We start from the raw sequence: 12,193 nt of genomic DNA on the forward strand, positions 1-12,193 counted from the left end.
AGAGGCCTGTTACACCAACTGCAAGCAGAATAGTAGATTAATAGTACTTTGTTTTGAACATAATCACAATTGCCTGGCTTTTGCAGTGAAAATCTTGCAGAGGGCAGAGTTGGACTGTAGCAAAGATATCCGTTCCAGGGGGGAAAAAAAAAAAGGGTAATGTTAGCCCTCTGTATATCTCTCAAGACAAATACTATTATCTCCTAATTAATGACCTTTGGAATGTTCTTGACTCATTATTAACCACATACAGTATGCAGGCAGAAAGTCTGGAATCCCATGAAGTGTGGCAGTTGTTTTTATTTTTTTTTCCTATAAAAAAAAACAGGTCAGTCTTTTTAGTCCTGATGTTCAGATCACTGATCATCACACAAATGTTTTTATTTAAGTCACAGAGTTAATTGTCATTTTATTAGAGCATGAGTCTGTGTCAACCCAAGACCAAGCAGTTTGTGATGATTTGATAAGATTGTTCTGATCCTTGTAAATATAAGCAATACACACCTATAGATTTAAATAAATTTATATTTTTCTTTTTTTTTTAACGTTGCTTACCATGCTTTTTACTTTGTTCTCTACCATCTGCTGCATCTCTTGCTTATTCATTTGATTTTTGAGAAGCTTATAATATTTTATTAGCTTGATAAATTTTGTTTCCTATATTTTTTTCTGCTAGTTCCAGACACCACCTGTACTGGAGTTCAAAATCCTTTCTTTAGATGCTTCCATTAGGAAAAGTGGCTTGCTCTCTAATTTGAACCTGATGTAAATAAACCTTTTTCTCCAGACAGACAAATTAAGGCATGAGTTGGATTGACTCTGACACAAAGCTTGCCCATCCAGAGTGAGAACAGCCAACTCCAATCACTGGCATTTGCAGGCAGTCACTACTAATAAAAGCAATGCAGATGTAACTTCATTAGCAGCCATATTATAACTGTCTGCCAGACTGATTTCATATTCCAGGCTCTGATGGTTAGTTTCTTTTGTGATCTACAAGGGCTCTTCCTTCCCTAACACAGCATAATGTGTTAAGTGCCAATTTTCAAGCAATGGCTTTCAACTCTTAAGCAAGGAATAGTTGCTAAGGAGCAGACTGTCTTCATCCCCAAGAAATGTGGAGCATTGGCTGTTTTAGAACAGGTTTCTCAATTCAATATCCCTCTTTGTTAACTGTTCATAACGAAGGTTGTCAGCTTAATTAGCAACTGATGCGTCAATCCTCTCTATATCATTTCTTACCTTTTATCCAGGTTTTGAAGTGGATAGAAAAAGCTGTGAGTGGAGTTGGGATAGTAAAGAATAGGATAGTGAAAATTCATCTAAATGATTTCTGAAAAGAAATTTCAAAATTAGTGTATTGGCTGGGAGGCTATGGAGACGGATTTTTGCAGCTATCAACATAAACCTACCAAAATAGCATCAGCAGAATGGCACCATGTGGAGAAATGGCACAGATCAGGCTGATTAACCATTTTCATAGACTGCTACTTCTGGACTAGGCCCACAATATGAAAATGTTGTGACAGTACTGTGGTGGTACTGTCGAGTAACAAACTGAGGACTCAGGAATACCACAAAGAGATGCTCCCTTTTTGCAGCTGTGCGGAGTCATTGATTTATTGCTTTGATCATAGAACATCCAGATGAGAAAGACAATAACATTTCAGAATCCGTTGTTTTCCCTCCACTGAAACTGGCCAGCATACTGAAGATATGTTGGCAATCAGTTTGGCATTGGCCTGATGGTCATGGATGTTTGCAAAGCAGTGACTGTTCTGGAAGGGCTATAAAATAGGAAAATTTCCCTGAAATAACTCTGCTGTTTGGGCAGATGGACCTCATAAGTAGTACTAATGCACTGATGATGCACACATACCTACCTATGCTCACCATCTGATGTGAGTCAGCACATTAACAGGATGCTCTGTTCCACTACTGTGCAGGCACTACTGTGTGGATCATCAAAGTATAACATAATACTCATATCAAGTGTAATTGTGAGCAGATGCTTTCAGTGCCACGTTGTTCTGGAGGCCTGGCTTGTTTCAGCACTAGCAATCTGGATTCTTTTTTTTTCCCCCAGTAAAAACTCAGCTACAAGAAATACGTGTGCATACTATAATCCTAATTAACCCATCATGCCTCATGAAAATGTTGAGGGGCGAAGGCTTATTCTCTCTTACCCAAGTGGGAAACTTGACTTAAAATATGTGGAATGTGTCAAGATGGTACTGAAATTTGTCTTTGGCTCATGAGTAGATTTGATCAGAATGCTGACTATAGTGCCTTGTCAGTTTTTTTTTTAACCACTAAAGGTATGTATTAGAGATGGTGTCTGTTATAATAAAAATTTTGAAGGTTGTCTTGAGAAATTGAGCCACTGAAATTTCCCAGACTGATTACAGTGGTTTTACATAGTGCTCTGAATTTATTCTGTAGCCATGTGTAATGCTTGTATGCAAAATAAAAAATGGTATTTCATTTTTATCTTTGTTACTGATGAATGCTGAAAATGGCAAGATCACTTACTCTCCCTTGGTTCAAAAATGTGCAAGTACAGATACTGGTTTGCTACAGGGGCTGAAGTGAGTTATAATCTCATTAATACTACATACTCACAGTACAGACTTCATGAAATATGTCACACTAATCTCTGCATAATCTCCTCTTACAAGCTCTTCCATGGACAATTGCATCCAGTGCAACAATGGATTTTTAAACAGGAATATCAGGGCTTCTGAAACCTAATAGAATTGCGCGTATTCCTTGAAGCACAGCATACCAGCCTTTCCTAAAATTATAGGAAATAGCTTTCTCTCTTTGCTTTTTTCTTTATCTTCTCTGTTTCACATTTCATTCTGTTTCCGTCAAAAAAAAAAAAAAAAAAAAGTGTGTCCTGCTTGTGATTTTTGTGGTGATCTGATTTCTGTGGAGTAGATTGTATTGACTTTTACCAGAAGTTCACTGATCGTTGCATTGATCTTGCATTTCAACAACTTTCACTTGTACTGTCTGATATCCTAAGTGTCTTCCTGGTCCTCAGTGATTCTGATGTGTTTTGCCTGTTTTTTGATAGAGGAGGAAGATGATGTAGATCTGTTTAATTTTTTTTATGAAGCTATATTCACTTTACACCTCTGCATATGGAAAACTTTATCTTGCATATACTTAGCAGCGATACTCGCTGATTATGTTCAGAAAACTGAATGTATGCATATTCTATAATGGAAATTTTCTAAAAAAAAAAAAAATAAAAATCCTGTTAATTTTACATTTTTACCTTCAAATCTTTAAAAACAAAACCCAGTTTTTTGGTGGAAAGATCATTTCTTTTTGAGTTGCTGTATCTTCAGAGGGTGTCATGTTACTTGAAGTAGTAACATTGAAGAATAAGCAAACAATTGGTCTACTCCTCAGAGAGGAGCCATCCCATGAAAATAAAATCTTTTTGTAACTTGTGACAAATAAAATGGACAGAGACTGAAAAGTGTTTGCCAGCTGCAACAAGGCAAAGGTTCCTTTACTGAGAAGGAGAGGAGATGGCCTGAATTTTAGAGTAAAAATTTTTTTTCTTTTTCTTATTTTTACTCTTCAGAAATGGAGTAAAGTAATGGATGATAAAGTGGTGGAGACCCTTAATATATTGAGAGTAATCATTTTAAGGGCAGTAATATGACGAGTCAGTGTGGCCATAAAGCCAGTTTATTTTTGCAGTTGTACTTTTCACACACCTGTAGACACACTCAAAAACTGTGAATGCATTCAAGCCTTGAAAGTGCTAGAATCCTTCTTGCTTGCCAGTCTTCTTTAAGCTATGTGCTTGAGAAAGAGGAGGGTGAGCTGGGTTTGGGTAAGTACCATGACACTTTCACTTATGATCAGCTCAAGTGCTGCCAGGCTTATATGCTAAAAATGTTGAAAATACTAAAGTATACATGCAGGGTATCACCAGACAATATGTTAATTTATTTTTCATATTTAAATTATCAAAGAATTTTGAAAGCATGATTTTCCATTCTGTCTTTTTTTTTTTTTTTTTTTTTAACGTTTTCTTCAACCTACTTCATCTCCTCTCTCACCCTGTTCTTTGGAAAACAATGGGAAGTGCTTGCACTAGTTCTGTATCAAAACAAATTAGTTTTGCTTCTTTATATCCTCAACATAACTCTTTCCCTTTTCTGTCTTCACATCAAACTTCATTTCAGATATAAATGCAGTCCTGGAAGGTAGGCTTAAGGAATTAACAAGAAATGGCTTCCTTCTGTCCTTGCTTTTGTTGCACTTCTCTAGAGTGAAAATTGAAGCAGTCACTGCAGATAGGATAGCTGTAGCAATATGCTGCACTGTTTTTCTACTGTGTTGTCTATAATCCTTCAGTTTATAGGAATTTTAACTGCCCACACCAAAAGTTTGGCAGTTAAAGTAACTTATTCCCATATTAGAGAAAATATTTTTGAGGAATTGAAATGCAGCAGCAATGTAATGCCAGTCTTAATGTGAAAAATGTTTTCACTATTGGTTGAAAGTAAATGCTTTCCTTTCAAAACCATACAAGTCTCTGGAAAAAAGGAGTTTCTGTATAAAATTTCATCTCTTATCCTGCAACCTTACATAGTTAAGCTTATTAGAATACCTACCTATTTACTGTAACAAATGGCACACATAAGGCAGGCAGACTAATTTGAAAACAAAAACAATTGGGATGAAGAACACCAGGCAGGAGCACATGTATGTAACACTTATGGTCAGAGTACAGTTAGAGATGCATCTTTTAAGGTAAAGTGCTTGTGCTCCCCTTTTTTGGGGAGAAGGCGATGGGAGGAAGCATAGCTGAGGTACACCTGCATCCAGTCTGCATGGCATTTTTGCTTGTGGCTACAAGGGGGATGTGTTTTTTTTTTTTCTGTAACCGTGCACCTCTACATCCAGTAGCAGTCTCTGAATTTCTCATTTGTTAGTCTCCACTTATTCAATATAATAAAACCTCAGTAGATGTAAGTAACCGAAACACAGACCAAATTGTTATGGTATTTCAAAGTATTTTGTATCTGAGTGTGGCAGTGTAAAATAAATGTTTTGGAACCTACGGAAGAGATGATAAAGAGCATCATGTTGAGGGATGGAGGGTACTATAGGATGCTTCAAAGAGAAGTGTAATTGTTAACTGTTTTTGTTAACTGCATTGTTAACTGTTTTTACACAATAACTTCAAGGCAAGAATCATTTTCTTTTTGCAGTGTTTGCACAGCTTCCAAAAGGATGACATCCTCTTTCAAGGTGGAAGTTCATAGAAGCTACACTAGTACCAATAATAATAAGCACAGCAATCTACCTACATATGAGGAATTTAAAGAACAGCCGAGGGTGTAATATTGTATGAAGTGGTAGAAGGAATTATGAATAGAGCAAAAACATAAACTTAAGACAGGAGCACCCAGTGCTAAAATATGGCAGTAGATTCAGAGAAGTAGTAGCGAATCTAGTTGGTAATTTATAATGAGGCTAGGCAAACTACATAAGATTATATTGTTATCCTGAAAAATCCAGGAAGAGAAAAGAAAGCTACATCATTTAATAGTAATTTCTGAAATTCTAAGGTAAACTACTGCAATATCTTCATTCTAGATATGCAGAAAATCACAGCAGTTCAAAGTCTGCCTATATACCACCATATCAAGATCAGTGCTGAAAAATCTAAGTAAATCAGATGTAAATGGGAAACTTACATATAAAAATTTCCCAATACTTTGGAGTGTAAACATTATAAATATCCTACAGCAATATAGAATTTCAGTAACAGATGGGCTGTCATATTTCAGAATTTCATTGGCTTTGGTAGCTTAAGTTATGGCCTTAATATTGTGTTAATATGAATTACCTATTGGATTCACATCTACATTGAACTAATGAGATTTTCAGACAAGCAATGTTTAAATTGGATTTAAGGGAAATAAGTGCTGGGAATAAGGGAATACAACAGAGAACATTATTACAGAGTAGTCACTAGTACTTTGAATTTTATTTTAAACATTAAATAACCAGCACGCAACAAGCTTCATGATTAGAAAGTAATAGAACAGATATCTTGGTTTAGCTGGAAAATTGTAATCTGTTTATATATAATGTTACTAAAGAATATATATATTTCAAAAGCAATCTGAAGGCTCAAGGATTTTGACAATGCCATAATACGTTAAAAGTGAATGTTAGTTGAGGAATTGTAAATGAGCAGATGGTGCTTACTTGTGCTTCGAAGTGCATTTTAAAACATTGCTCAGGCAGTTCTGTGAATATGCATCATTGACTGAGTGATGAAACTACATGTGGGTTTGTACCAGAGGTTTTGTGTGCCTTACTGTCTGTATGCATTTATGGATCTAGATAGACCTTCTATTACTTTGCAGAATTGGCTTTGTTTTCTTCATGTGGTGTAGATGCCTTCTCCTAGAACACTTTCTCTATTTCTTCTCTTTGCTTCACAGTAGCCTTTCTTATAGATCAGAAAAATGCTCACTGATGGGCATCTCATCCAATAAAGGCACCAAACAAGTCCCTAAACAGCAGTGTTCTTCTTCAGTAATGAAGCCGATCCTCTGTAAGATTGAAAATCTGTGTTAACAGTTGTTTTATTTTAGGAATTAAAAACAAAGCCAAGAAAAGCCCACCTTTTAAAGTTTTAATTTATTTATTTTGATTCCTGGCTGTGGTAGGTTGTTGCCCTATTGACATCATTCCTATACCAGGAGGTGTGTAACTTACTCTCTTATTGCCCCTTTATCTTTTTTTCAGACTATTAGAAAAGAAAGCGAAGAAAATTGTAATGTGAATGATACATATGCTATCTAAGTGCAATACAGTTTTGATAATAAGCATGAATGAATCTCTTGTTGTTAAGGACAAAAAATACTTTTAAAGTATTCTTTTGCTGTTGTTTGGATTTATCACATGGGAGGGACACATCTAGTTAACTGAAATCTGAAAAAAAATAATTGTAATTAAATTGTCAAAATGTATTCCTACTGCAGAAGATATATATGTAACTGCTTATAAGTGTGAATTGACATTTGACAAACGAGTGAATTTATGTAAAACCTCTGGGTACCTGAAAGCCTGAGTTTGTTTTGAATTCTTTAGGATATATTTTGATGTTACTTTAGCTGGGTTGTTTGATGGGTTGTTTAGCTGTGACTTTTACCAAAATAAGTTATTCCAACACAATGGTTCTTTGTTTCTGATGAATTATGCTTCTTTGCTGTTTGACATGTTTATAGTAACTTCTTTTTTTTTTTTTTTTTTTCCTCTTCCCATGAACTAAACCAATTATTGGTGCCCTTGTTTTATTTTAAATACATTTATATGTCTATTAGGGAAATGCATTTTTATTTGAGTTTGCATATTTTGGTGATTATGGGAGTGGAGCATCTCTCACGTGAGTAAAGGCTGAGAGAGCTGAGCCTGTTTAGCCTGGAGAAAAGAAAGGTGAGGGGAAGCCTTGTCTGAAGGGAGGGTGTAAAAAGGACAGAGACAAACTCTTTTCAGTGGTGCCCAGTGCCAGGACAAGAGGCAGCGGGCACCGGTTTTCAGGTGAAGAGGAAAAAAAAATATAATAAAAACAAACAAACAAACAAACACAAACACTACAAGGTAAACATTTCATTTTCTTATATCCTAAAGTACCAAAGGAATAGCGTTACTACTGCTTTTATGTCACCACTTGGCAAAATGGTTTCCTATAAATCCTGTAAATCTTATTTACTAGCTATGCTACATACAGATTTGCAATTCAAACTGTGAAATAACAATAATTTTTGACAAATCACGAAATTGTTTCCTGTGATCACCTGTAGCTACTATTTTAATTTGTTTTGCTTGATAAGATAATGTAGGGTGTCTTCAATCTTCAGTCACTGAGGTGTAGTTATTTTACATGTGCATCTTGCTCCATTTTTTACAATCTCTTTGTTTTGCTTGCTTAACCTGCAGATAACTTGAGCATGAAATAATTTAGTGAGAATATGTCCTTCAGGGACATATTCTATCTAAGAAACAGAGATTTGTTTGAGGTATTTAAGCTCTTCTTGTTCTCTATACAGAGAAGTGGCATTTTCAAAGTGCTGTTTGACCCATGCGGAGTCAGTTATGTAGGACAGCTGGGGTGATTTGTGCTCTAGAGATGCCTTTCTTGCTCTCCACCAACTGACAAGTGAACCTCGGCAAAGAGCTGAAATTAGACCTAGCCTTTAGATGGCTGTGATTTTCTGGGAGGAATCCACCTGCTGTGTATTTCAGTTTTGACTTTTGGTTTGTTGACAATTTGACATATAATATGTTGTTGTGTCTTTTTCGTTTTTGTAGTCAGTTAAAAACTACACCAAATGTCATGTGAGAAATGAACAGATCTGCAATAAACTGACTAGCTGCAAAAGCTGCTCGCTACACCTGAACTGCCAGTGGGACCAGCGGCAGCAGGAGTGCCAGGCCTTACCTGGTAAGGGCTGGGGAGCAGGGATGCTGCTTTTCATAGTGGTCAAAACTGGGTAAATCTTCCCCGTTACTTCCAAAGGGTATTTGGTCAATGGGTAGAGCTAGATTTGTTTTACTCATGCTGTTTCTCCCCTCCTGACTGCACTTGTACAAGGTGAACAAGTGTAATTGCATCATACTGATTAGTATATCTATGCTACCCTTAATCTTGTTAGGGGAAATAATACTAGTGAGTGAATAATGGCAGGTACCTCTGCACAAGCTCTAGCCTGTGGGGATGGCTGAGTGCAGAACTGAATTGCCATACTGAGTCCTTTACTGTTACATATCCACTGGCACTGTTGCTTCTGCTGGCTGGAGCTCTACCATATAAATTATACTTCAATTATACTTCAATTTTGCTGTGCAGGTATGGCCTAAGATCTAGTTTCTTGATTGTCTAATGTTGGTAATGTTGGAAGCAGTGAATATTAAAATGGTAATATAAGATATTCTCGCAAGGTGAATGTTAACGTTCTGAATAATATTTATTTGGTAATTCATATTCATAACTACATATATGCAGTTAGATACTGAAACCTTTCCCATTTGATCTTTATGTCCAGCTGAAGTTAATGAACACCATTTTTTCTCAAAAATTATTCTTTAACTAACTTTAATCAATTTATTATATGCAGCTTTAAACTGCATTTGTGAGCTCTGTATGAAAATTAACTATAAAAACTGTTCTGAATTATTTACTCATATTTTGGTAGTTATGTGTGTTTGAGTAATTCTGAAATATGTTGAAGAGGAAATAATTCCTAAAATATTAACAGAATTTCCTATCATTCTGACTGTGTTTATGTTTAGGATAAAGCAAGATAGGTTATGTTTTTGATCTCTTAATTCTAGGATTTAAATTTGAAATTTAGATTTAAAAAAAACAAACACTGATAGTTGCAGTGCTATTAATTATATAAATCATATATTAATTATATAAATAATGTAATCTTTAATGTGTAGTTGTGTTCAAATCTGAATGCAGAGGAATAGCATAATAACAATATTACACTGGAAATTAGTATATACTTAATAAATATTTCAATAAATTATTAAAAGTTTATTTTCATAAAAATACACCGTTGCTATAATTAAAACACGAAATATTATTTTACTCAATGTTTTAGATTTTCTTTTTTTTTCTATGTGACTTGAAATTGGACACTAAGCATCGGGTTGTATTTTGACCTACTATTTCAACAAGATAAAATTCATACTTAGATTTTCATAAAGTTTTTTTCGTATCAGCTTTAACCATATACTTTTTATACTAGCTCATCTGTGTGGGGAAGGATGGAGTCATATTGGAGATGCCTGCCTCCGCATAAACTCTAGTCGTGAAAGCTATGACAATGCCAAACTGTATTGCTACAATTTAAGTGGGAATCTTGCCTCACTGACAACCTCAAAAGAAGTGGAATTTGTTCTGGATGAGATACAGAAGTATACGCTTCAGGTAACTTGAGTAACTGTAATTGATGTTCATGTGAATTAAATTTGGTATGAGGAATCTGTTTTAAGGATTTGTCCACAGAGACACAGGAAACTGTGTGCCATCATAAGGGCTTGAAGATTGCTAAAGATTGATATCAGTGATGTGTAGGATATTAAAGAAAACTTACATTTAAGCTTAATGGCACAGCAGTTCACAAATGTTTATCCTTACTTGGTTTAACTGTTTCAAGTTGCTGTGTAAAAATGACTTCCAAGAGATTATTTGAGAGAAATGGCTGGAACAGTGGTTTGGGAGATCGTAGCCCTTTTCAACACACTGTGACAGCAAGAATCAAAACGACAATAGTTTTCACTGTAACACAGAAAAAATCCTGGCTTTCATATCAGTGTAAGTAAAACTGTAAAACTTTGTTTTCATGCAAAACACTCATTGAAGTTGTAGCTATGCGAAGACTCTGTCAACCCCCAAGAGAAAATATTGCTTTTAATTGCCCCTGCAGTTATTCTTACTGTATATGAAATGTATTTTCTTCTTTTAAGTTGTAGTCAGAGAGATGTGGACATTACTATTAAAGTTATAGTGCTAAATTTTAAAAAAGAGAAGTAGGATGAACTCATCTGCCTGAAAAGACAGTTATTAAAGTTGCAGATGAAAAATCTCTGGAAGTTAGTGGCAAGTCCTGTCTTCAGGAAATTGTAACTTCATGTTTTAACGCCATTGAAACAGATGTTTCTCCCCAACACATCTAGGAAAGGTATTTAAACAAGCAAACAAACAAAAAAAATAATACCAACAACAGGCACAGCAGAGTTCTCTCCAATATTCTAAGTATGTTGTTCTTAAATCTTATGGTGTTGCAATGATGACAGTCTGTGGCCTAGAGGAGTTCTACAGAACTGTGCAGCATGCTGTGAAGGGCATTTTCTTTGGCCCCACAGAGAACTTAAGGCTTTTGGTGCTGCTTGCATGCAGCTTCCATGCATTGTCTCTGCCCATGGCAGGGGGATTGGAATTAGACAATCTATAAGGTCTCTTCCAACCCAAAGCATTCTGTGATTCTCTGACGATTCTATGTCCAAGGCAGAATTGGCTACCTCTGAAGTGATTGACAGTGGGATGCTACCACTGGCTGCAATGTCTAGTAAGAAGATAGGAGTGGAATGGGGTTTCTTGAAGCCTGTGGGAGTCCCAGACGGTTTTTTCATTTGAATGTTCTCTCACCTCCAGAATGTCTTTCTTTGTTTATTTAACATTATTCATTGCTCTACCAAATGTACATCTACAGGCATGTATGTACATATATGTAGTATGTGTGTATGCATGTGTGCATATGTACACATACATATGTGCATACATCTTGTGTGCATTTGTCAGTATTTATTTATGTATAAAATAGCTCCATTTCATTTCTATTAGAAGTAGATGTACATTAGCTGAAAGCCTGTGGATAAAGCAAATACTTTTGGTGGATGATGAACACCAAATAAATTGCTTTGAATGATATCAGCTTCTATAATTAATAGATCTTATCCCTTATGTAAAAATTCATGGTACCTTGTAGGGGCTTTTTCCCTCATACTAACTGCTTAAATCAGTATGAGACAAAGTATATCTGTTTTCCCTGTCTGGGCCTTAGTTGCCTTGGAATTACATTGATGTAATGTGCTCTGTTGAGGAATGCTGGGGGACTGTCCTCATCTGTTTGCTTACAGGTAGCTTAGAATATAGCAGGGTTTTCATTAACTGTCTCGTTGTACTGGGAGTCTGTAGTGTCAGTGATCAACTACATCAGCTGTTTAGGGAATTGCTCTGATAATTCAAGATTCTGGTTTATTCTGACTTTTCAGGCTCAACACCTTCAGATGCTCAGATTACAGCACCTGTTCACATACTGTTGTCCTGGAAATGCAGTCAGGAGCAGCCTATGAACAGACAGTTCATAGTTCAGACACAGTATATAGTTCAGACAGTATAAAAGAGTGTAGTCACAGACACAGCCACAGTATCAGTGAAAACATCAAAGACCCTGCTAAAGTCATGTCACGTGAAGGGTGCATGTTTCTGTGCCTCTTCGCCTGATACAGACTTCAGACAGCTGAGGACAGGGAGGTACTCAAGATATGTAGCGCCCTGCTCTGGAAAACCCCGGCTTCGTGTGTAACTGGTATGTGGGACCGAGGGGCAGTGATGAGCTGTGCTAGTACGAGT

At 36.0% G+C, this 12,193-nt stretch overlaps 1 protein-coding gene across 4 annotated transcripts in view; it reads left to right on the forward strand.

Annotated features, from left to right (window-relative positions):
- The window catches only part of ATRNL1 (attractin like 1), a 491,394-nt gene that overhangs the window by 99,384 nt on the left and 379,817 nt on the right, over positions 1–12,193 (forward strand). For all 4 annotated transcript variants that reach the window (XM_032190853.1, XM_032190854.1, XM_032190850.1 and 1 more), the window contains exons 14-15: positions 8,359–8,491; positions 9,804–9,985. In XM_032190853.1, coding sequence (XP_032046744.1) covers positions 8,359–8,491; positions 9,804–9,985 — 315 coding nt within the window. The remainder of the gene's footprint in view (positions 1–8,358; positions 8,492–9,803; positions 9,986–12,193) is intronic.

Source organism: Aythya fuligula, chromosome 7 (genome assembly GCF_009819795.1).
Source record: "Aythya fuligula isolate bAytFul2 chromosome 7, bAytFul2.pri, whole genome shotgun sequence".
NCBI classification, from domain to species: domain Eukaryota; kingdom Metazoa; phylum Chordata; class Aves; order Anseriformes; family Anatidae; genus Aythya; species Aythya fuligula.